Source organism: Nymphaea colorata, chromosome 1 (genome assembly GCF_008831285.2).
Source record: "Nymphaea colorata isolate Beijing-Zhang1983 chromosome 1, ASM883128v2, whole genome shotgun sequence".
Classification (NCBI taxonomy): domain Eukaryota; kingdom Viridiplantae; phylum Streptophyta; class Magnoliopsida; order Nymphaeales; family Nymphaeaceae; genus Nymphaea; species Nymphaea colorata.
Window position 1 is genome coordinate 27,034,670 of NC_045138.2, and position 26,507 is coordinate 27,061,176.

Sequence of the window (26,507 nt, forward strand, 5' to 3'; positions counted from 1 at the left end):
CCACTGCTCCGAATCTTTTAACTCGCATGACTTCAAACAAATGGAGAGATATGAAGATCACGGCAATGCCATGTAGTCCAAACATTGTTCTAGCATTTTATAGGGCACAACTCTGCCGGCCATGCTTGACTGCAGGTTCGTGAAGTTCAGAGGACCTTTACTTTCAGAACTCAAAAGAGCCTACAGGACAGTCTACTTTTATACTATTGGGAGCGCGACTGTAAGCATTCCCTTAAAATTGATCGACGAAAGGGAATTCAAATTGCTTTCGGCTTGTGGTATGTTGAGCAGAGATACTATTTCGAAACTCTATTCTGATGACAATTTACTTCCTCTAACAAATACAGGAACTATAGATGCCATTGCAATTACAGAAGGAGATGAAAGGAAGAAATGCCTTCTCTCCTTTCACCCAAAAACAGAAGAAAAGAATTTAATCATGCCCATACTGCAAGGAGCGACATAAGACTCGCACCAAGGAAGAGAGTGAAGTAAGACAAAATTTGTAACCGGGTGTTGCAGCTCATTTTCTTGCTCAAAAAATCCGCAGCTATCAGATCTACCAGTGCCATGTAGATCAAAATGCCTGCCGAAACCGAATCCAAGATCCCTTCCACAACTAGTGCCCTAGGACTGTTAGGGTTGTAAAAGGATGACAGCCCTATGCCGATACTGATCCCCGCTGGAGTTGTGATTGCGAAGAAGCAAGCCATGATTGTAGCAGACAATGTATTGAACTGAGCCTGCAGATACAAATTTAGTTAAGTTTCCTGCACCATTTTGCTCTAAGAAAAGGAAAAAACAAAGCATATCAAACGGTGATATGAAGCAGCATAGTTTACACTACAGCAGTGATCCTTTCTTCTTTTCCTCTTCATTACAATTTCAACAAACATAAGAGGAAACTTACTAATGACATCAGACTTGGATGATTCAAGAAGAGAGAACACTTCGGCAGATTGCCAAAGAAAATTAGGTGGGAGCTGTATATACCTATGGATCCCCACTACCAAACTAAGTCGGCATGATGAGAGAAAAGGAGACAGCTCAGGCAGTAGAAACCTGACACATTTCCCAAAGGAGGAAAAAGTGGCATAGACCTCACAACAGTAAGAAAATTAGAATATGGAGAAGCATGAAAGGCCGCCCTTACAAGTTTAAAAGTCATTGGAGACTACCGACCACTGTCCACCTTCAGCAATCGCAACTATTGCTTGGTGGAGAAAAAGATCAATCCAACCATTTTCTTATAAATGCCCAGACTGGAGAACAAACGGAATCAGAATAATGCGAGCAAAGAAGAATGTTCATCCGGGACATGGTTTCACAGATCACCAACGAAAGACTACTAAAAATTTCTGAAAATGGCTTGTGTTTAGGCGATCATAGACACAATAACGAGCAAAAGAGAAAGCATGGTGAATGATGTTTGACGTTCACATCAGCCACCTGGAGAGATTGGGTCCTAAATGTGATATCTTGGGAGATTTGGTTACCCTTTAATTCATGTTACTCTAACACCGAAGAAAGCCAAAGCAAAATCAAGAAAGTTCATCCACTCAAGGAAATTAGGCTCTTGGAGATCGTTCCCATCTCATACATGGTATAATACGGTAACAACAGGAAAATGAATTGCATTCTACAACGCAGAAACTGAAAGGGTTCTTCGTGCTCGATGAGCTGATTTTCAAACATACCTTCTTCTCCTTCCCCTTATCCATCATTCTTTCCTGTCCTTATGCTAAGAAGGATCTATGCAAGTCATTCATGTTTTCTCAAAGATGCATACATTAGAAAACAAAAAGGGGAAAGAAAGAGTCTGTCCTAACCTATAGATTATTGCATTCCCAATACTCCTAACTTGAGCAGCCACGGATTCCCAATGCTCCTAAGCAGCCATGAAGTCAGCCACACATTCTCCTCTTTCACTATTATTTCACTTGATTTTGATCCCTATATGAATGAACAATACTCCCAACTTGAGCAGCCATGGATTCCCAATACTCCTAACTTAAGCAGCCATGGAGCCAGCCACACATTCTCTTCTTTCACTATTATTTCACTTGATTTTGATCCCTATATGAATTTCATATGTCAATTTAATGAGGTTCCTTTCCTTCAAATGACTCCAACGTACATGAAGGTGAGAGACAGTACCATAAGGGTGTCTTTTGGAAGCACAAATAACTACTGTAAAGATGTAAGACGTAGACTCCTGTCACACAAGGTGGTAGAAGGTAGATATGATTTGTGAATATGACACTAGTCGTTGCGCTTATTATGGTCGAACGCTTCTGCAGAAGGATAAAAAAGACACTCGTCCCAAATTGCCAATGTCAACAGAAAAAAGCATCCTCTCTGTAAAGATGCTAGAGGAAAGAAATGCTGAAAGCTAAAACCAACAGATAAAACTTAAAAGCAACAAGTCACAACAAAGCAAATGATTTCTTAATAGTAGAGGACTGCAATCAATCTGCTAAAATCACCCGCTTGAAAAGCAAATAGCCACCAAATTTAAGAAAAAAAAAATGCAGTTGTAACATTTACCTGTGAAATGCACCCACCAAGGGCAAATCCTTCAAAAAACTGATGGAAAGACAATGCAGCCATGAGAGGTCGGATGGTGCAGGGACTCTGAGATACCCCTAGGGACAATCCGATGATCACCGAATGTGATACAATCCCCAGCTCCAATACCTTCAAAACAAAATCCAGCACAACTGTAGCAACATCAGAAACTAACAGTTGACAGAAACAGGATTGGACTCGGTTGATTAGGTCTGATCGTGGATGTCTCTTCCGCTGCTATGATGTGGGTTGTTGGACAAGGGAACGATCATATTATTTTTCCAGATCAGACAGAAGTCGGGCAAGTATTCCACTTTGTACGGCAAGGATAATGAATAGTGTTCAGCAGCATATAGCTGATGGGCTGGTCTATTATACTACTGTCACAAGGATGTAGAAGTTCTTGCATGATACATACTCACAGGATAACAATGTGAGTAGGATTGTACAGGTCGAGTTTGTTTCAGAAGCAAGATTTGCCCAGAATTCTAAAAACAGTAGTTTAGAAGATATCACCTATTTCAATAAATATCCTATTTCTACGCTTTCCTAAAGAAAAGTCTTCAATTTATCACGAGATATTTCTTTATGAAATTACCGAATTCGCCATTTTAAGAAGTATCTATGAAAATCAGAATGAAGGAAAAAAAATCTTGCCACCAATGCTGGAACCAAGATGTAGTTCCAGCCGAAGAGCTTCATTCAGCCGCTGACCTGAGAGACGACGATGTGGCGTACGTGTGAGTCGGCTTCCCCATGTTCGTGCGTATGAGCGTGGCCCACCAGCTTGTGCATGTGCGGATGCGTCCGGTCCTCGCAGGAGTGGTGGCCGTGTGGGTGGCTGTGCTGGTGCGACGCAGCGTGTGCGTGCATCCCCACGATGTGCATCCCCTGCCCCGCCCCGAAGCCGTCACCCTCAGCCTTCGCCTCCGCGTCGTCCACCACGATCCCAGCTTCCTCCGCCAGCAGAGGAGTCGCGGCACTACCAGAGCCAACGTCCTCCCGGGCGGCGTGCTTCCGCTCGTAGTATTGCGTCCCGATGAAGTCGATGACGAGCGTGGCGAGCGCAGCGGCCATTGCAACGAAGCCGGAGAAGGGGAACTTGGACCAGGGCACCTCCGGAAGGCAGGGGTCCGTTAGCGCCTCCTCGGCGTCCGGGAGCATGTGGACGAATCCCGTGGCTAGGATGACGCCGGCCGCGAACGCCTTCGCAGCGACGAAGAGATTGCCTTCCGTCGGGATTAGCCGACGCTTCCTTCCAACCAGCGGCAGCGCCACGCCGGCCGCCCCCGCCACCAGAATCAGGAAAATGGCCACGCTCTTCAGCCGCAACGCCGCCGCCTTGTCCCGGCACTCCGTCTCAAGATGCGACGTCCCGCAACTAGTCCCCGACATCGACTCCGCGATCGCCTCTGCAAATTTAACCGCCACCACGATCACATCACAATCAGCGAAGTCCACTAATGAATTCAAGAATGGAAAAATAACCAAAAATGCCTCAAAAGAGTCTATATGAGCGCGTCAATTGCCTGCGAGTACGTTGGTTTTGTTCCACAGAGATGCGAGCGAAAAACCGAATCCCAACTCGCCCATTTGATCCTGAAATTCACAAGGTGTTAGACTCTAAAAAATTCTCGATCCCCATTTAAGAATTCATCAAAAAAGAGGAATTCAAGCGCTTCATCCCCCCACTGCTCATCTGAGAACAAGATCGCACGGAGAAAGAGCAAAAGCAAGGGAGAGCATACCATGGTGGTCTGCTTTCGTCTGAATCTGCGTCCGTATCAAGCCAACAATACCGAAGAATTAATAAGAGATATAGGCACCAGAGTCTCGCCACGCGCCTTTCTCCACCCTTCCCCTTTCCCCTTTTAACATATTCGAATCCATTCCATTCGGTGGGAGGGGATCCCCTGAAAAATTACGTGAGGATGTCGACATTTTGAAATGGAGCGGCCGCCCACTCTCCCGGGCCACCGCTTCCGCCATCTCCCATATTGACCAAAATGGCCTGTCCCTGTGGCCGCCTCTAGCAACGAAGGTTCGCTCCCAACGAAGGACCGCCTCGTCATTTCGGACATCCATGTCTACATCCTTCCCCTTCGTGACTCCATCGCTCGGCGGAAGTCTGCCGCCTCGGGATGTGCAACTCTGAGACGACAATCCGTTTCGGGAGCTTCAACTTCAAACTCGGAGAATCTTAAATCCCAAGAAGAGACATGAAAAGACAGGGGCGAGCAGATGCTAGCTTAAACCTTTCAGATTTGGATTCCTCAAACCCCGTTAAGTAAAATCCTGAATGACATAGATTGTTTTACTGTCAGAAAATCCACAAGATACTTGAAACTGAAATTTCCATTTTTGCTTATGTTCTCTGGATTTTGTTTTTTCCACTGAGAACTTGGTTTCTCTTTAGCCATTTCTGGAATTTAATTAACTTCTCTCCCCGGTAACATTCCATGTCTCCATATTAACATCATGTGGCTGAAGTGAAACATACCTCTTATAGCTCAGAGGGATTCAGATTAAAATAATTATGTGATCTTCTTTGATGACGAAGAGGGGCCAAACGAGTTCATCATTTCTAGCGAAGTAAATCCAACACCATAAGAAAGCTTATAGATTAGGAAATCTTGGGTTTGGTTAACAAACTTCTCTTCAATTTCCTTCTCCATTTCCCTTTCAATAGTGAGATTGTAATACTAATTTTTAGGCATCAATCCCTTTGTTTTAGTCTTTCCTGCACGAAATTTCCTCCTCCCAACAATAATTGAGAACCATAACGATTTCATGTTTATCCTAACAGACGTGTGATTGACCTCGATGCCCATCCCCTCAAGTTGTGTATTTATGAACTTTTTGCTCCTAAAATATAGTTCAAGTATAAAACTCTTAATCAAATAAATATGTGTGTGTGTGTGTGTGTGTTGCATAAGTACGTGTGTGTTTGTGTTTTGGAAGGAAGTGTTGATGTTTTCCATGCATACTGGCGATGTCTGTGTTGCCCGATCTGCATTGTGGCATGTGCTTGAGGAGATAGATTCTTCCCGTATACATATTATATACCCATGCATGGTTGTATCTTTGTATGCAATAAAAGAATTAGTAGATCTATTCCGCCAAAAATGGAAATGGTCTAAGGTTATAAACTTATAATCATAGAATAGATTTCATCATCATCAGATTATATAAGTTCATTCCATACAGAATACGGTTATGTATATTCTGATTATGTTATAAGAATGGATCGTTTAAACGTATCTAAATATATACAAATACCTATCGTTGTGACTTTACATTCCATTTAGGATTGAGAAGAGGCGTACGTGCACCCGCTTTTGACATTTTTATTGTTATTTTGGTACTACATTCACTTCCATATGCTTATTCCATTGAATCGAGAAATAAGTTTGATTATACATCTTAAGAACCGCCAACAATTCAAATCAAAATAATTTGATGTCTGCTCAACGCTATATGACGTGAACGATCGATAGAAATACTCCATCACTCTATGTTTATGATATATTCCACATATCATGCCATATATATAATTTTTTTCTATGAAATTGTTTTTTTTGTTTATTATACACAGAAGGTGCACACAAGTTGAGAGATAGTTCATTTAATAGCGAAAAATTTAGAAGATAATGCTGTCACTCTCAAAAGCTTATGCGTGCTTCAACTTGTGGAGAGCGCTAACGTTCGTAAGGTAAAGAAGGCAAGGTGTTTACGTGACCACAGGCTGTATCCTAAGGTCAAGCACAAGGGTCGTCTGCCACATGTGTTGCAGAGTTCAGACCAGGCACACTTTCCAAGTGAATTTTTGTTCTTATAGATTATAATAACGCCCAAGAGTCTACGGCTCCATTATATTTATGTGGATGAGCCGCCGCCCTTGACGTCAGTGCCATTTTTTTTTAACTCACTCGTGCATGTAGGACCCAAGTCATGCAAGTGGGAACCAACTCAATCTTGAAATCAACTTGACTTCCACTCGGCTGGTTTAATAAACGGGTTGAGCTCGAACTTGAGTTGCATGAGTTCGGCTCATTTAAACTCAACTCTGCTTGTGTTTTTCCTATTTGTTAATCTTCAAAGGGATGTTAGTAACTTTTTTATGAATTTTAACATATTTTTGTAGTTTTCGTTTTTATTTAAAGAAAAAAAAATCGAATGACACTCGCTTTTTACCGAGTCGAGCTCGAGCTCACCTCATAAACCTCGAGTAATATGTGGCTCGAGCCTTTCTCGTTCCTAATCTTGCCTGACTTTTAAATACAAGATAAATGTTGTTGTTCGGATAGATTTCGGCAGCAATATGTATCGGCCGATACGCCCCCGTAAATAGAGTAGGGAAAGGTGGGGTTGATGCTGCGGCCCCATGCCTCGGCATCGTCTCGGTCTGGCTCTTTTCCATCACTCTTTAAGACCCAGAAGACAAATCACATTGAATGCTGGCGACGACAACAGAAAGACGCAGAAACACAAGGCAATTAGCCAAGTTGCCTTAAGGCTTGACTTGAACACCAATGACGTGAAAATGTTGAAAGGAAAGGTTGGTTCTAGACTGCGAAAATCTGGATCCCCATGTCAACACAATGGCGACATGGCCAGCCAGATTCAGACAAAGACAGTAGACCCTTCTGGCTGGCCGGTCCGTTGATGAGTTCCCAGATCCGTATCTTCATTTCGTCGGGTCGAATTGTTATTGAATCCGAATCTAGTACCAAATTCAGATTTGAGTTTAGGTATGAAGCTGCACGCTAATCCGATTATTAAGTCAAAATTTTCATTAGATTTAACTAAACGGAATTGAAATCAAGTTGGTAATCCAAAAAACCCACAACCGTTTACATCCTTGCTTTTCAGTGTCGGGTTCAAGTGGCTAAAAGTGAGGAGATGTTCAAACATGAGTGTCTTCATGTTCCAAGAACAGTTTTTGCATGGAGCTGCCTACTCGTTTCCCTGTTGGAGGAATATCATCATCTATCCTAGTTTCCATTTCTTATTTGATCTCTGAGTCATTGACAGCTAAACATGATATGGTAGAAAAGGACATGCACCACTTTGAATAAAGATGTAAAACCACAGGAATTGATGCAAACAGCAGATTACTGTTGTCGTTTGCCATGTCCAGTAAGGTACGGGAGATTACAAAATATGAACTTCACAAGGTACAGCTGAAGATACAAGCGGGAAACCTGGATTGCTAGGATGCACTATTATTATAGTGGGAGTTCAAATTTGAACCTCGTATGCGAGGCAAAACAAAGGAATGGGACCAAAACTGATAACGCAAAAAGCAGATGGTAATACTGGTCTTTTGCTGTTCAGCTGAACCATAAATCACAACCTCGTTGGCCTTTTGATCTCCATGACTCATCGGTTTGGATCAAATTCCTCAAATCCCTTCTTGAAATCTTCAGCCATCTGGATTTCTTCATCTTTGCTAAGTTTACATTTCCTCCAATCAGCTCTATCTTTCTGGTTCAGCACGCCTGCTAGAACCTGCAGTAACATGATATTTCTAGCTGATCCTACAGTTTCATTAAGAAAATAATGATAGAGAAAGAAACTGAACCGTCTAAAACCTTCACACCTGAATCCAACTCTATAGAAGCTCAGGCTAATTGACCGGACACATGATTGAGGAGCTGATAGTTTCCATTTGGTATCAATAAAAAAATAATTATTTCCAATATATGCAAACAGAAATAATTACCTCGCGACCAAATTGGACAGGGAATTTCTCATTGTCCCCAATAGAATGGGAGAGTATTGAACCTTCTGCAAGTTCTAAATAAAAGAAGCTTGAGCTTCTGTCAAGTTGTGACCTCAATTCTTGTCTAGCATCAACCTCGGAGGCTGAAACAAATGGAATTTCTCAGCAGGTAAAGATGTGCATATTTTAACTTTAAACAAGTACCCCTTCACAGTCCACTTAAATAACAGAACAACCAGCAAAGAATGACAGATAAAGCAACTTACTTGGCATGTGAACTGAAAACTCAAACCCTAATTTTTTTGCAGCTGAAATAAAATGTTGCCGCACCTCCGATGCTTTAGATAATGGCAGAGGAACCGCCTGCAGGCAAAGAGTAAGTTTGCATTTGTTGATTTATATGCTAAATTTGCACTTCTATAACAAAAAAAAAAGCTGGAAATGATTCCTTGATAACAATCTAGAGAAAGGAATTGTTATGATTTATATAGAAGGTAGGTACTTCCTCAAGTTCCAGAAGTGCAGGGTGGAAATCAGTAATTCTTAATATGCAGCTATTTTGAAAGTACATTTTGATGGAGCGTATGAGACTTTATATGCATAACAAAAATCATGATTTTAAAAAATAATAATTCCTTTTCTTTCATAATGTTCAACGAAAAGAAGGATATCTATCTGGCCGATTCCAAATAAGTAAACTCTGAGATCATAGTGGGTTCAGATTTTTCCAGATATGAAAAGTAGATGAAGACAAAGAAAAATATGACAGGGAACAAGCTTCTCTAGAACGCAATACCAATTGATAGCATTGATTCAAAAATTGTAGAAGCAACGTTACTCTTTCTACCTGAAGGTTAGCATGAGTTGTTCTACTGGGATTTGAGATGAACTCATACACTATTAACGCCATGCCCCGACTCCGGAAATATGCCTTAATTGCACTTTTAAACTTCAAAAGTTCTACCTCAGCACCTTCATGAACTAACAGAGTATTGTGAACATGTTCAATTGGTAATAAAAGCACATGGTCTTCAACTAATGGGCCCTTGGCCAGTGCACAATAGAAGGCATCTCCAACTGAAAGTATAAGGTGTGATTCCAAATTGGGGCTTGACAAGCAGAACCAACAATGACTTGACTGACTACTCAAGCGCCCACCTTTTGCTCCAGTATCAGCATGATCACCATGCCTAAAAACACATCCAGCGACATTTACAAAAAAATTAGAAGCAAAATCAGCAGTTTCTCAAACATAGTTGTAACATTTGATGAAGAAATCAAAACAGAAAGAAAAATGAAATTTCTAGAAAAATCCATGCAGCAGATTCCCACAACTGCATATGCCAATCTCCCTAAAGCCATAAACCAGGAAACAATGGAAAGAGTTTAATCTTCCCAAAGTCATGCAGACAATTCACTTGAGATACCTTGGATTTTCGTCAGATAAGCTATGGCGAAATTTGCATTCTTGACCCCGTTCACACTTTCCTTTGATAATGAAGTCAAAGCATGCACCTTTAAAAAATTGTTCTCGAGCTTCCACATCATGATGGAAGTCGCACTTCTCTCCTCGAGAGCATGACCCTGTAGAAACAAAATTGAAACAGACTCTTTTACCATCTTCAGTGTCGGATCTACGCCTCTTACGGGAAACATCATACCGCCAATGCTGAGCATCATCTCTAGGTCTCTCCAGTTCTTTCACACAAATATTTTGTGGTTCAGCAACAGTGTATGGTGATAATGTAGTATTTGGAGGAGCAGTGCGAATTTCAGCATCGGACATTTTACATGCAGGGGTAGGAGAAAGTGCATGTATAAATTTCTGGATTCAGAAGAATTAAACCATGAGCTAGGGAGCTTTCGAGCCAAATTTTCTGGAACTATCAAATAATTCAGACAGTACAAAGGACAAAAAAATCACAAAATTTCCAAACAGAAGTTCTTTTGAAAAAAAATAGTAATAGATTAAGACATAGTCACATAACAAATGCACTTGACAGCCAGCTAGAGGGAATACAAAAAAACATGAGCTGCAGATTCAAATAGTTCGAGAAAAACCTTCTTAAACATGAACCATTTGCACAACAATCAAGAATGAGTTTATTCATAAGCAAACATGAAGTGTGGACATGCCCTCACAAATTGCAGTCGCTATCTAATTTAGTGATGTAAGAGAGCACAAATCCACAAACATGCATGGCATAAAGGATAGCAGCTGATGATGAAACTTAAATCTGCCTTGAGGTGCACAACTAAGTCCTTTTCCCATTCTTATGAGAATGTTTAAAAGGTTAGAGGAAGCTTGAGCAGACATATCTTGAGACAGTTGGAAGCAATACAAGCAATAGAAGGGTAAAAATTCACAATTCACTCAAACAGAAACTTCCTGATGACTGTTTTTCTGTTTCCTCCTAGAGGCTCAGACTAGACCATGTGGTGCAGAAAAGGAAAAAAGGGGTCGACCGTCAACAAGGACTTGAGAAAAGTTGTCATTCATTTTTTGCATGCACACAGCTTCAACTAAACGAAGCTCAAATTCAAAGTTAAATGGCAGACTTTTTTAGGAGCTTGAGAAAAAAATCATTATTTCCATTTTTCATTTTAAGCAGGTGAAAGAAGAAGGGGAAAGAATCAGATAGAATGAAGAAAGATGCACAGAACAGCTATGAAGGACATCTAGTAAACCTGATGCTTATTTGATAATACGTATAGCAGTACTGCAGTTTTCCTTTTTTTTGCTACTTAATATTCCCATTTGCACCAACAAGAACAAAAGGGAGGCATTACTGAGCTTATCCAAAACTATATTTAAGATATCAGGTAGTTATATCCTTATGCTAGACAGATAGTTCACAATTGGTTTGACAAATTTGTATCAGAAAAAGAAATTTCCCAGGATTATATATTTAAAAAGACAAAGCACAATGATGCTTATGGCACCAAAACTATTAAAGTATCATATAAAGAAAACAGGAACAGCAAGGGACCTGTTTAGAGGTGTTTCCAACAGCTGCAAGGCCAAGAAATCTTGTGACATGCACAGCTGCATTATTACTGTATGGCTCTCGTGCATAAAACACACCTTTCGTACCTGCTATATGATAGCTATTGACAATGGTTCTGTTAGAGTTATTTCCACCAATGCATAACAAATTTCAACCACAATTAAAAGAGAAAACATGAAAACCGAAGTTTGCTTGTGCATGTGTGGGTTAGCCTGAGGAACATTGCCTGTCAAATTTTCGGACCTCTGGAATTTGCTACTCAAATGGAAAATATTGATTCTGATCATTACAAGCTAGCGTCATTTTATATGATGCACGCATGCATATAGAAGGTAGCTTACATCATTTTCTACAAATTGAACTGAAACAAGAAACAGCTATTGTCCTATTGATTTCAACATGCATACTTCTGCCTTTGATTTTCAGAATATGAGGCTTTTGGATATATGGAAAATCAACAGGTGTCGGAGAGACACAATGCAGTGCATTGATCACCTCTGGTGAGTTGCGACCCCAAATAGACAAATATGGCATGTTCAGCCAATGATTCATCTTGTCAGGTAATTTATCTTATTTATGTGAAATAAAATTCCCTTTAAGCAGTCAAATACATGCATTGGTGTGTGGGCTTCAATCCGACAAATGGTCCCATGGCGGTTTGGTCAATTATGAGAATCAAGTCTAATTTTTTTTAAATACTGATTTCTGAATTGCAACAAAAACCCTTTATATTCAAGCATCAGGAATTTAAGACAGGATGACCTAACACGCAATGAAGCGGCAAAAACTCCAGAAAAAGTTTTCTTCAATATAACAGCTAACTGAAAGGCTTCTTTAAAGTTAAAAGACATAATTCTAATAAACTCTTTAAAGATATAATTGTAATCAATGTACTGCGATTTTCTTACTGATAGCAATTTTGCCCAAAATCAAAACTGATTTCTAAGCGCAAATTTTAGCTCTGCTCTTCTCAAATGTAGAATCAGCTATAGACAAGATTTTCACTTTCAATGAATTTCCTCTACTATTTATGATATTGAAGGCTGAAGACATGAAAAATGGCAAGGGCAATTACCGAGGCTTAATTTCTGCAGCTAACTCAGACACAATTGCGTCAGTGCCTGCAGATGATAAGACATCAGGCAAAGCACTGGAAGTATCAGCTCCATTACAAATACCTCTTGGCCATTCATTGGTGGTTGTTAGTCAAGGCAAAAACCAAATGAAATCTGGACAAGCCATACACATCTTCACACCAATAACAGAAAGGAAGTTCAGAACATGTGCAAAAACAAGAAGCTAATGCTGAGAAGGAGCAACCATATTCCTAATGCTGACACCAAAGAGGATATGTTAGAAACAGATCAGTGACGCCAGGTTCTTCAGCTAAAGCTCGCAAGGCATCGATATCATCTTCACCATATACCCCAGTTGGCTGACCCTTGGATGAACATCTTCCAGATAAGTAAGCTATAAATAGATCTACAAAGCAAAACGTAAGCACCATTACCAAACGTTAAAAAAACCATGATTAATCAAAACCGACATATGCATGTCAACTGAAGTGAAATGTAACATATCCCCTGAGCAGGTTGAAAATTACCAATTAATATATCCTCAAAACAGGTTGAAAATTACCAATTAATATATCCTCAAAACAGGTGAAAATTTACCAATATATGTGCTAATGCATACATCATGAAATGAAGCTCAAGCAAGTTAAGAAATTATCAAAATGTTAAAATATCAGAAACAGCAAAACCATTCCCAACTACATGCCAGCAACTTTATTGACGAAAAGTTTAGTTAGATTTGATTATTTCCACATACAATTACAGCAAAAAAAAAAAACAAAGCATCACTAAGCAAGTACGTTTAGCATTCAAACTAACAAGAACAGGAAGTTAGAAGGCAAAACATAGAAATTTCTTCCACAATTGGGGTTTCGAGAATGGCAGGGGGCAAGTGAAAAGGAAAAAGCAAGACAAACAAATGATTGAAGGACGCACTGTGGAGAACGAATCGCCCGCTTCCTTTTAACCAGTAGAGATTGTCGCAGAGCTTCACACCGTCGGTTTTGAAACCCAAGTTCGCTGGGTCCCTAGTGGCAGCTGCGAGGATCTTCGCAGCACTAACGCCATAGTCGCCGATGAAGTAGGTCGGTATGGGGACCTCGCGGCGGCCTTCGACGAAGTCCATGAACTCGCCAAGGAGCTCAGGGTCGTCCGGGAAGAACTGCCCCACGCAGAGGAGAAAGTCGAAGGGCCCATTGGATTTGTTCACCTGGAAAACAAAAGAGCAGTTTCAGAGAGGGTTCCAAGATACCCATTTTCTCACCCCAACTCTCCATCAGAGGGATTGAGAGAGTGGTAGCTAATTACCGCACAGACTCGCTTGAAGAGAATGGGGAGACGGCCTAGGACGTCCCCGGACAGCAACACTCGGGGGGACGAAGACGACGACGATGAAGACATCGCCGGCAAAACTCAGCACCAACCTGAGCAGAGGTCACAGGGTCAGGTTCCGGGAGGAACCCTGGCGAGGGAAAATTTCAGTGTGTTTAAAATTTGGAGATTTTCCCTTTGGTTTTTAACGGTGATTTTAGTTTTTTAAGTCACCAAATCATTTATTTCGCGCACTATGTTGTTGAACTGATGTAAGAAGAAAAAGTAACGAACATTTTTGTTAACTAATATTAATTTTACTTATATATATATAATTTTTATTGGTGACTTAGCTTTCAAAGTTACACAAGCTATCTCCAAGTCGTTTAGGAGAGAAAAATAAAGAGAATGTGTAAAGTAAGAAAACTAAAATATTGATCACTTTTTTTTTTGTGTGAGAAATCTTCAATGACTTATAAAAATGACTTATAAAAAGATTATTAAAGTGGTTTGTTGTTTTGGTTATTAGGTTAGAATGAAATTTCTAAAGGACATGTTGGGATCCATCCAACCATGAGCCCGAACCCAGTATGGGAGTGGGTCAACTTATTTCAGCTTTATTATAAACCATTATTATACTATAAACCATGGCTAATGTTAATTTAATGATTTTCATTAGTGACAACATTTTAAATTTTAGTTATCTGATAACAACCAACACATGGTATCATAAACTATATTACCTTAAAAATATGCATATAATATAAATTTTCCAAAATTTTTCAGAGCAAGTGAAGACATAAAATAGGTTTACTTAAATGAAATGTTTCTTAGCACATGTATAATTGTTGTAGGTTATGAAATTGTGATTTAGTTTAAACTCTTTTCTAGTTGATTAAGTAAACCCATGCAAACGCCAAATATGTATTCCTAAATGGTTATGTATGCTTTTTCCTCTTCAAAGTGTTCAAATTTCGTAAAAAGAATAAAAAAAACAGATATGTTCCATAAAATTTTGAATTTCTTTAATTTCAAAAACTTTTCAAAGCTTTTAAAAGGCATTGGATATGGCTAAGATTTTGACAAAAGTTAAAAATTATGACAGTTTTCAAAAGATTTCTAAAAACTTCCAAACATGTATGAGTAGTTGAGTTACTTGCAATTGTTTAACAATGATGTACCTATAAGTATATAATCTGTCATCCAACTCTTAAAATCTGTATTCCAAAAAATTAACTCTTTTTCATCTTTATGTTAGCAACAATAATTTGCTTTTTCTAATATGCTTGTTTATGCATTTTGAAAATTCAATGATAGATAAAGTACTGGAGTCTTATTCCAATTGTCTAGATTTTTTTAAGCCAAAAAACATATTTATTTGTCTATCTTCCATGTATTGCACTTCAAATAAAACTTACTTATAATTTCATATATAAAGCTTCATTAGTTAGGAACATATTGCAACCATTGATTTGAATGAATGAACTTGTACAAGGAGAGAAGAGAAAAACAATGCATCATTCAAAAGATGAAAATATGTTTTGAACAACCTTTAATTGACGTAAATGAACATGATAGAACAATAATTTCGATAATGAAGATCCCATTATTTGTATAATTGATTCCTTACAATTTTATACAATAATTAACAATTATAGCTTCACATATAATTATTTAGATGAGCACTTCTACATACTTCAAATTTTGGCTATATACTTATGAATTGATTAAAAGCTACATGCATGCCCCAAGGAGGCGATTTTTTTTTCTTGTAGTAGTAAGAAAGGTACAAAAACATTAGAAATGCTAACACCATACTTTTAGACTTATAAAGGCATTTACATAATCTGCACATAGAGTTATTATGAATAAAGCTCCATCAAATCTCATTGTCACTTGTTTTTCACCGTCTCATAGATCCATTAAATTTAACGAATAATATATTTCTTCTACCCATGAACTAATATGTAGCAGGTCATTATATAACCATGCATATTTGGGAGACTAAAGGACAGTTAGCACACAACTTATTACTTAGAAAATAATAATTGTCATCAATAATGTAAAGTATAAAAAAATCATTCAAGTTTAGACTAAATACAATTTATATTTGGTCAAAAACAAGTTCTCCATTTTAACTAGTCAAAACTTTGGCATTTGATATTGTTCATAAATGTTGTTCTTCTTTTCCAAGTGCATTCATACGCACCCAAATCAAGAGCAACTCTATTATCAACATAACTAGTTTGCACATGTCTCTTGTATAGGATGTCATGATCTTTTTTTGATGCATTTCACAATCCTCCTTATGCAACGTGACCAGGTGACCGCAGAATCCTTCTTATGAGTTGTAACAAGATGACCTCAAGAATCTTTTTGCTAAATAAAACATATATATTAGTTATATTAAACTTAATATATAACAAATTTAAACCCCCTTTTATATATCTCTTGTTTTATTCTTCCTATTCTATTCATGGGAGAAAAATAAATATAAAGAAGATTATTCCAAAAAAATGACTACTATTTGCCCAAAGCAAAGCTAAGTATCAAGTGTAACACACATATTATCTATCAACATGTTGGTATGTTCTTGCTCAATTGGTAGTCATCCTTGTTAATTTTCAGCCATGATTTAATTACATATGCATAACATATTAATTTATACAGTACATATACATTCATTGACAATCACGATCTCCCTGACTAGCTATAGTCTTAAGTGAGCTTCCTTGCTCTAAAGACCACATGGTTAACGTTAAAACTTTTGAAAGAGAACAGTTTTCCGGGGCTGAATCTTTCTTTCCTTCTTTGCTGCTCAAGCATTAGAGTAGGATAGGATTTATCATTCCATTTAGGAAATAAAAGATAAAGCAATAAATGAGAAATCATAAGAATCAAATGAACCTGCATCTTCACTCTCGTATTAAAGAAGGTAAAACTATACATGACTAGTGTTACACACGCATATAGGCATGTATTTTTACCTTGTTCAGTATATATAATAATGAATATGGTTTTTTTTATTTTTATTGTTTCTCATTTTATTTCTTTATCATTTATTTCCCAAATGGAATGACATTCTTATCCAACTCCAACTCCTGAGAATCAAGGATCCCAATGCCATCCAGCAACAATTGATGTGGTCCTTTGTAATTTCCCTTACTTGGTTCCAACGCTATAAAGTCGTTCCCACTCCTTCCTCTAATGCATATATGAAGCATTAGATTCTGCCCATTTTAGTTTCATATTGTGCAACACAAGGCATCCATTTCTGCATTTTTTTCTTCTCAAGCTCCCAAGCTCTCTCTCTCTCTCTCTCTTTCCTCCTTGTCACTCCTTTTAGTAATAAGATTTTTCATGTGGTCGCCATTACTGTAATTTTTTTCTCAGGCCGTCTTTTTCTCTCTCTCCCTCAGTGCTCACTCTCTTACTGTGGTAGATTGTGTTACTTGGGTAAGCATGAAGGAGAAGCCATCATGTGCATCGTGCAAGCATCAAAGAAGACGGTGTAATGCTTACTGCCCACTGGCACCATACTTCCCACACGATCGCCTTGCTCAGTTTCTCAACGTACGCAAACTGTTCGGCGTCAGCAATGTCCTTAGAATCATCAAGGATCTTGAACCACAGCAGAGGGACGATGCCATGAGGACCATCATCTTTGAGGCTGAAGTGAGGGCCAGAGATCCCGTCAGGGGCTGCCTCGGTGTCATCGAGGACCTCCAGAGGCAGATCAACTGGTCAAGGGCGGAGCTGGAGGTGACTCTTGCCCATCTTCGTACTGTCAAGCAGCAGCGACAGACCAATCATGGCATTCCGGCGGCTGCCCACCTTGGTGGCTTCCCGGTTGGCTCCTTCTCGTCGAACCGACTCTACGGTATGCCCTTGAATCCGCTGCTGCACACGGACGGTGGTCGTGCTGGACATGGCGGTCGTAACATGGCTGGGGGCGTCGGCATAGATATATGATCAAAAGCAGTAAAAAGCGTAGATGCAATTGTTTTGGGCTTCTGCGGCTCCAAATATATAATTTGGAGCATTTTATGTAACATAATGCATTTGGTAAAGTTTGTAATGTTCCAGACAAGAAAAACCAGATATATGTTAATGGAGATATGTTAATTACAATGAAAGCATCGTAAACCTGCCTTCAGTTTTTCAAGATGAGCACTAAACATTTTTTTTTTTTCTTTTCAATGTTACTTCTTGATTCACTGCACGATATATGATACAAGGGTAGAACGCGAAATTGGCTCTTCTGGAGCCTTGAATCTATTAATTGCAGCATAGAAGACGGGAAACAGGAGAAAAATATAAAGCAAAACTTCTTTCTACGGTGCCATAAATAATTTGCACTTTGTTCCTGGGGATTAGTGGACACAAGCAAGATTTTCAGTAATGACTTAAAGATATAATAGGCAAGATATATAGACACAACAGACAGCATGATTATTTGCTTGTACATAACGTTAAAAGAACCGATCAACTTGACCACCTGTTCTCCTCGACATTAGGGTTAGTTTGGTAGTACTCACATTCTAAAAGATTTTATTGTGTTATGAATCTACTTCAAAGATTATGTCATGCATAATTTTTTAGATATATTTATGAAACACTCATAAAATGTCTCTTACCACATGACCCCTTATAAATCTTCAACTCAAAGAGATTTTGGGGCTCTTTGTGGCTTCAAATAGCTGAAACATTTTTTGTAACGTAGGTAAAAGCATGTATCCGTCTATATTTCCATAAATTTGATATGAATATGTTTGAAAAAATTACAAAGAACCGCCCAACTAAAAGGCGAATAACAAAGAGGCGCTCGTTTTAGATACACCAAAAAGATGCCTAACTTTTGCAGCAAATTCATAAACAGCGGCCTTTTTCACCAAAAAAAAATGTAAATATTAATTTAGCTTTACAAACTGACATTATGTTTAAGAAATATAAAATTTACTGTCGCTCATCAACAGCCAGAGAGTGACGGGCGACCCATCTGCCATCTTTGGTCGGGATGCCGCCGCCCCGACCCTCCCTCTCTGTCCGGCGAGCGTGCCGTCTGTCTCTGACTCTTGCCGTCGTCCACTGGCGACAAATGGTGATGTTGTCGTCGCCCTTCACCGACTGTGATGATCGATGCGGCAAATGGTGATGTTGGCGTCGCCGTTCACCGACTGTGATGATCGATGCGGCCCCATCCAGTCAAACTAAATTGAACATCATCAACAGCATAGAAATATGATGCAATTCGCAAACTTTATAGGTTGCTGCTACTTGCTGCTGGGCATGTTAAATTTTCTGCACCGTGTAAACAGGAGTGGCAAGCCAGGCACGATGATGACTTGTGAAGCAGATCAAGCAGTATCGCCTTACTGTTGCGCATCAACATGCTTTCAGAAAAGCGTAGTCTCTTAAAGGAACGCCACAAGAAGTTATGTGGAATGAAAAGGAAGAATAGTGTCAAGTTAGTCACAATCAATCAAAGTTTCACATTTAAGGGAAATTTCTGTCAAGTAAACAGTCTTAGAGAAGTTACTAAGCACTCAATATGCACATTAAGGGGAAACTTCCTTACGTATCCAAAGCAAGCAATAAATTTATTTGATATTATTTTTCAAGCTAAATAGTGTCTAAAGACAAGTTTTTGACGTGTTCCACGACATAAATACATGGAATGGTGCACTAAGCAAGTCTACTTACAAGGCTAATCTTATAAGTGAGCTTCAAAGCACAGGATTGTTTTGGAGATAGAACTGTAAAACAGATGAGAAACGTAGTACATGGTAAATGGTTATGAAACACAATGGTGAATAAAACAGAGAACCAAAAGAACGAGTTTTTCTTCCAAAGCGTATCCTTCAACTTCCATAAGCACAATGCCTAGAAATATGTCTATTTATGCCAAAACTGCAGCAAGGATTCCATAGAAAGAATGAATTGAGTGATCTGACATAAAGCTACCTTAACTTTTCTCCAGGTTGTGATGGTACCTCTGCAAGTGAAGTAACATTGAACTAATGGGTGGATTCCATCACGCAGTAATCAACTAATCATCGCTAGCTGGGAACATGCAGACTGATAATATCTGGTCATACTGCAGCTGTGTGTCATAATGTTGTATGTAATAGTGGTGCAAGGTATCTTAAATATATTCATTTTTTGTGAAAATTTCAATGGTCCCGTAACCCTGCCAATTTATGTAATATAGTCAATTAATGACACATAACTAAAAACTCTCCTATGAACTGTATTATTTGGAACTTATATTTTAATCAATCTAACTTCCTTCCTTTGTTTCAACTAGTTCATGAAGTATTGTGGCAACCCATCTTTGCCAGCGACAGTTTTCTGCTACATCCAAGTAATTTATCTTTCTGATAAACCGCTCAGCTCTAAGGACTCTCATCTGTATAAGAACCACAAGCTCTGTCAATATTTGTGCATTGAAAAATTAGTAAGAATTTCCAAGACATTTCGGCGTTGTAGCACATTAAGACAGTTTGGTAACTTGAATTTTTTCTAACTCAATTGAACATCTCAATACTGAATCGAGACAGTTTGGTGAACCGAACTATTTTTAGGAAACCAAGTGTTCCAGTGTACCTGCAGGACAATTTCATATTTCCTTGGCATAAAGTTATGGACCACACAATCTTGTCTAAAAACTGCAGAGTTAACATGAGAAGGTATCTGTTGCCTTCTCTAATATGCTCAGATGACTTGCAGTATCCTCAAGAGTTCATCCTTCATGAGTTCTAAATATGAAGAGTGTGTACACATATGTGAAACACATGCAGTTACATAGACAAGTATGTGTGTGAAGGAGATGTTCCTAAATCAGCCCAAGTTCAGTCAACAATCATCCGTTAAAGATCTTCTGCAGGGTGGCACATATAGATTAACCGAAGAAGAAAAAAAAAACCATGTCAGCAAGAGCGCAACTAGGATCATTACTAGGCTCAATGCCTTCCCGTCACCCATCTCCATCTCCCATGACTTCTTTTTAAACAAGTGACAATTCGATTAAAGAAATGCTTCACAGGCTAGTCAGATCTACCACGATAGATAATCACTCTAATTAAACTGTTGATTAGAAAATTGTCCCTCAAAAGGACAACTTGAATTGTTAAAGAGAAATCATGACCTTTAACTTCCAAACAGTCCTAACATTAATGCCACATGAAAGGAACTTCCATCAAAATTGAGTCCTTTTAATGTCTTCACGAAGCACAACATGTGCAAGGGAAGCTGGATAAAACAGAATGTACAGTAAAACCTATGGACTATGGAGTAAAATCGTCAAATGTTAGAATGAGAGGAAACATAACAAGAATGTCCTGATAACTCTTCCCTTTATGTTACGTCTATGAGTTGAACTTCAGTACCATTTTGGTCATGCAACGAAAGAAGAGGATGGTTGGGCCAAGTTGTGCATCGGCATCTTTTAGTGTAACTGTTCCTGAAAGGGAAGATTAATCATAAGAGAACACCTTTACTATGATTAGGACTTAGCAAGAAGTCTACCATGTTTAAAATAGACATAAAACAGAAATAGGGAAACCTGCAAGGGTCCACGCTGGCACCGCAGGCACCAGCTTTGGTTGCCACTGCTGGAACAGAAGATGAAGAGAACTCAGGTTGCTCGTTTACGTATTAATGGGCAACCAGCTGCCTGTGGAGCCACAAGAGCAAGACAAATGCAATATAAATCTCGTTAGTGTATATTCTTTCAAAACTTGGTATTCGTTACACATATTTCATGTTTTATTGGTTATTGGAGCGGTTCGACTGACTGATTGCTATAGTTGATCGATGTAAGTACCTTGACACTGAGTCACTCCCAAGGTAAGCCACTCTTGAGCTGATTATATTTTCTATTTTTAGTCCTAGTTATCTTTTCTTTCTTTGGCTAATTGCAGTTCTTTTCAAAGCCGTGGCCATGAAATTGCACGCTTACATTCTTGCAGCTATCGACGACAATTGGAAGAGCTCAGTATCAAGGGAAGTGATGTTTGTCAGTACCAAATTAATGGAGTTGCTGAATGGTAGTGTCTGCGGAGAAATATGTATATGAATGTGAAATTGGCAAAGAAAGATTGGAGCCTCTTCATCCATCTGGCATTTGAGACGAAGCTTTTTTGTTACCTAAAGCGATATAATGATAAATGGCTAAACATTTTGATTTTTAACTTCAGAATTATAGCGCTTAACCAATTGAGTCATCCAACAATGTGTAGGCATTGAAAAGTTGTCAATTTACTAATAAGAATTTTTATTTCCTCTTCCGTTGAAACAGGTCATAACCTTATATTTACGTGCAGTACTGGCAATGTTCGTTAATGATGTATTGGATCATTGAAAAGGAGAGTGACAATTAAGTGATTGTGAAGAAACACAATGCCTTCAAAATATTAACAAGCTTCTTTGGTGATTACAGCATTCAACTTCTTTGGAGGAAAGGCATGGTTGCAGCTAGGCAACCATTTTGGTGAGGCAGTCTTTCAAGCTGCCAACAGTTCCTTCTAGGTAGGTTGTCATGGTGCGACCTGGATCTGTGGTGGCACTTTTCACGGGGTCCTTGCAGGTTTCTCTATTTTTGTTTTATGTCTATTTTAAACATGGTAGACTTCTTGCTAAGTCCAAAGCATAGTAAAGACGTTCTCTTATGATTAATCTGTTTCTTTCTCTTTCAGGAACAGCTACCATAAACGGATGCCGATGCACAACTTGGCCCAACCATCCTCTTCCTTCGTTGCATGACCAAAATGGTACTGAAGTTCAACTCATAGACCCAACATAAAGGAAAGAGTTATCAAGACATTCTTGTTACGTTTCCTCTCATTCTAACATATGACAATTTACTCCATAGGTTTTCACCGTAGATTCTGTTTTATCCATCTTCCCTTGCACATGTTGTGCTTTGTGAAGACATTAATATCATATGTTCCTAAGGAAAATCTTATTATCGTGATACGACTCCTGTTTTACAGACAGCCATGTCATCTGTTGCAGGTTTTGCCATCCGCAGCTCTTAGCTATCTCTTCTACGAGATGATGAAGTCGATACTGAAAATCAATTGATTCGTATAGCTGAGCATGCGTGCATCCACAATAATCGTATGATATAATCAATTTTATGGCAATGTAATAGAAAATTACCCTTCGATAAGATTTTGGTCACTGTCTCCCTCGCCATTTTGTTTGTTGTTAATTGATGAATTGAAGCTAATAGAAGAACAATATTGCATTTTTGGTTTACACTGAACTTCAAGAGGAAAGACGAAAAGGCAAAAAGGTTCAGTGGTCATTTGTCTCGACAAACTGAAGGCCAGTTTTTTTAAGCTTTTACCATTTAATATAACTTCTGCTTTCCTTGTAACAGTTACAATCTACATCTGAAAGAACTGTTAGAGAAGATAAAAGAAATTGTGAAAATACAGAGAAAGATAATGGGGGTCAAAGGCAAGTGGTTGCCAATGGTGATCTTAACAAACAAGAGAGAGGGAGAGAGAGAGAGAGAGAGAGAGAGAGAGAAAGAGAGAGCTGGCAAGAATGTTTAGCGCCAAGCTCATTAGATAAGGAAATTAACTTCAAACTGTATGCGAAATACGGTTGCTCTTGATGGGGATCACGATAAGATCAAGAGAGAAAAATTAAAATGCCAAATGCTTATCATGATAAGGAATGTATGTTAGGTTACCATAAAAAACTTCAGTAATACATGCTCTCTCTGTCACGAATGTATGTTAGGTTACCATAAAATGCTCTCCACTAATATCTGTTATGCATTAATTCCACCCAAGAATGATGAATGACACCTTCGCCTCTTCTTTCTTTTCTGTACACGTGTAACTTGGCCGGGTTGGTTCAAGGATCATGGCTTGGCGGATCCTTTTCCTTTCCTGTCTGCAAAATCGCTCGTTGGTACCTGCATGCTGTAAGATCAAAAGCAACCTCACCAACAAAGCATAAGTCATGGTCAGTTTAATCAAAACAAGACCAAGTGAAAATTGCAATGATTCTTGGTGTTATATGTTCTTTTTGCAAACCATCAATCTCAGGATCGTTTCAAGATCAAAAGATCCATTTGGTGTAAAGGTTATCACGTCAATCAGAACTATAGCAATCGGTCTGCACAAATGGCCAAGAACAAAGACGAACGTATAATGCCGAAACAATAGTGGGCTCTGTGAAGATTTAAACCCGCGTTTGTCTTGCTCTTTGGGATCCACAGGCGGCCGGCTGTCTGCATCGAGCATGTTGGCGAGCAACTTGAAATCATTATCTTCAGTTTCAGCACCGGCAGCCAAAGCTGGTGGCTGTGGTGGCGGAGCGGAACTGGACCACTCGTCGCCAATGTGCAGCGGACGGTACCATGCTGATCCATCAACGAAGCTCATGGGTCGGTTTGGTCCAGAAGCTCCAGAATCCACGTTCCCGTGCAGCAGAGCCGAGGGCATGCCATGGACTGGGTTCGACCAGAAGGAGCGGATTGGAAGGCCGAGGTGGGTAGCCGCTGGATTGCCGTGAAGGGTCTGTAGCCGCTGTTTGACGTCATGGAGGCGAGCAAGAGTCACCTCCAGCTCTGCCGTGGTCCAGAGGATCTGCTTTTTTAAGTCCAAGATAACTCCCAAGCAACCCCTAACAGGATCTTTGGCCCTCCTCTCAGCCTCCCAGATGATCGACCTCATGGCATCATCTCTGTGTTCCGGTTCAAGATTCTTGATGATCTTGAGGACATTGGCGACGCCAAAGTGTCTGTTTACATTTTGAAAATCAGCCGGCCGATTGGGTGGGAAGTAGGGTGCCATTGGGCAGTCAGCTTTGCACCGTGACCTTCGGTACGAGCAAGACGCACAGGCTTGCCTCTTCATGCTTACCCAAAACTTTAGCGAGAAATGGGGAGGGAGTCGAGGTACAAAGATGACTAAGAGCCTATTTGTCTAGGTCCGGCACCAACGCCTGTAGCTGCAGAGATTCAGTTGGGCGGCGCCAGGATCTATATATCTCTGTATCATGACCTTGCATGGTTGGGCGGCTGCCATGATACGGAGATATATATACCCGGCGCCGCCCAACTGAATCTCTGCAGCTACAGGCGTTGGTGCCGGACCTAGACAAATAGGCTCTTAGTCATCTTTGTACCTCGACTCCCTCCCCATTTCTCGCTAAAGTTTTGGGTAAGCATGAAGAGGCAAACCTGTGCGTCGTGCTCGTACCGAAGGTCACGGTGCAAAGCTGACTGCCCAATGGCACCCTACTTCCCACCCAATCGGCCGGCTGATTTTCAAAATGTAAACAGACACTTTGGCGTCGCCAATGTCCTCAAGATCATCAAGAATCTTGAACCGGAACACAGAGATGATGCCATGAGGTCGATCATCTGGGAGGCTGAGAGGAGGGCCAAAGATCCTGTTAGGGTTGCTTGGGAGTTATCTTGGACTTAAAAAAGCAGATCATCTGGACCACGGCAGAGCTGGAGGTGACTCTTGCTAGCCTGCATGACGTCAAACAGCGGCTACAGACCCTTCACGGCAATCCAGCGGCTACCCACCTCGGCCTTCCAATCCGCTCCTTCTGGTCGAACCCAGTCCATGGCATGCCCTCGGCTCTGCTGCACGGGAACGTGGATTCTGGAGCTTCTGGACCAAACCGACCCATGAGCTTCGTTGATGGATCAGCATGGTACCGTCCGCTGCACATTGGCGACGAGTGGTCCAGTTCCGCTCCGCCACCACAGCCACCAGCTTTGGCTGCCGGTGCTGAAACTGAAGATAATGATTTCAAGTTGCTCGCCAACATGCTCGATGCAGACAGACGGCCGCCTGTGGATCCCCAAGAGCAAGACAAACGCAGGTTTAAATCTTCACAGTGTTCTTGGCCATTTGAGCAGACCGATTGCTATAGTTCTGATTGACGCGATAACCTTTACACCAAATGGATCTTTTGATCTTGAAACGATCCTGAACGAGATTGATGGTTTGCAAAAAGAACATATAACACCAAGAATCCTTGCAATTTTCACTTGGTCTTGTTTTGATTAAACTGACCATGACTTATGCTTTGTTGGTGACGTTGCTTTTGATCTTACAGCATGCAGGTACCAACGAGCGATTTTGCAGACAGGAAAGGAAAAGGATCCGCCAAGCCATGATCCTTGAACCAACCCGGCCAAGTTACACGTGTACAGAAAAGAAAGAAGAGGCTAAGGTGCCATTCATCATTCTTGGGTGGAATTAATGCATATCAGATATTAGTGGAGAGCATTTTATGGTAACCTAACATACATTCGTGACAGAGAGAGCATGTATTACTGAAGATTTTTTGTGTATTAGAGAAAGCACCATAAAGCAGTTGGCTGGCTTCAGTTTTCAAAATGATCATTGGACCTTTTCTCTTTCCATCGTTCTTAATCGACTGTATCCTATATGATGAAGTTAGGGTAGAGCAAGTGATATCATGTAATGTAATTAGTTCTTCCACAGCGCCTGCAGCTCCATGGCGGTCCGCATGCCAGCCTTGGTGGCGGTCTGCGCATCCTCCTATGCGCACACCAACCATCGGAGGAAGAAAGAATGAAAACCAAGAAGATAGCTCGCAGGTAACCAAGTTTAGATGTGATGACAGGAAGCGTAAAGGTCCTCCAGTGTCTTCATTCCTGGTGCAACCCAATAAAAAGTCTAAAGCAATACTTACAAACAAGTCGACATATAATCGCTGGTGGGTTGAACGGCAACTCTACTTCAGAGAATTAATCCATCGTTGTTGTGGTAGGAGTTGCCTACAGATCAACAGCACCATGCAACGTGAGAAGAAACC

General features: G+C 40.0%; 3 protein-coding genes across 3 annotated transcripts; 1 reads left to right on the forward strand and 2 right to left on the reverse strand.

Annotated features, from left to right (window-relative positions):
* Positions 1-297: 297 nt before the first annotated feature.
* LOC116246124 (zinc transporter 4, chloroplastic-like) lies at positions 298-4,504 on the reverse strand. Its single transcript, XM_031617830.2, has 5 exons — positions 4,317-4,504; positions 4,098-4,167; positions 3,283-3,980; positions 2,548-2,697; positions 298-743 (listed from the first exon to the last, which is right to left on the reverse strand). The coding sequence occupies exons 1-5, from the start codon at positions 4,317-4,319 to the stop codon at positions 438-440; spliced, it is 1,227 nt and encodes a 408-aa protein (XP_031473690.1). The 5' UTR covers positions 4,320-4,504; the 3' UTR covers positions 298-437.
* A 3,133-nt stretch (positions 4,505-7,637) lies between these two features.
* Positions 7,638-13,861, reverse strand: LOC116246274 (zinc finger CCCH domain-containing protein 59). Its single transcript, XM_031618059.2, has 10 exons — positions 13,683-13,861; positions 13,311-13,584; positions 12,654-12,783; positions 12,377-12,496; positions 11,284-11,401; positions 9,721-10,118; positions 9,141-9,483; positions 8,560-8,656; positions 8,294-8,436; positions 7,638-8,079 (listed from the first exon to the last, which is right to left on the reverse strand). Exons 1-10 carry the CDS (start codon positions 13,773-13,775, stop codon positions 7,951-7,953), a joined length of 1,845 nt encoding a protein of 614 aa, XP_031473919.1. The 5' UTR covers positions 13,776-13,861; the 3' UTR covers positions 7,638-7,950.
* A 3,286-nt stretch (positions 13,862-17,147) lies between these two features.
* On the forward strand, positions 17,148-17,657 carry LOC116245712 (LOB domain-containing protein 22-like). Its single transcript, XM_031617226.1, has one exon. It carries the CDS (start codon positions 17,148-17,150, stop codon positions 17,655-17,657), a length of 510 nt encoding a protein of 169 aa, XP_031473086.1.
* The last annotated feature ends 8,850 nt before the right edge of the window (positions 17,658-26,507 follow it).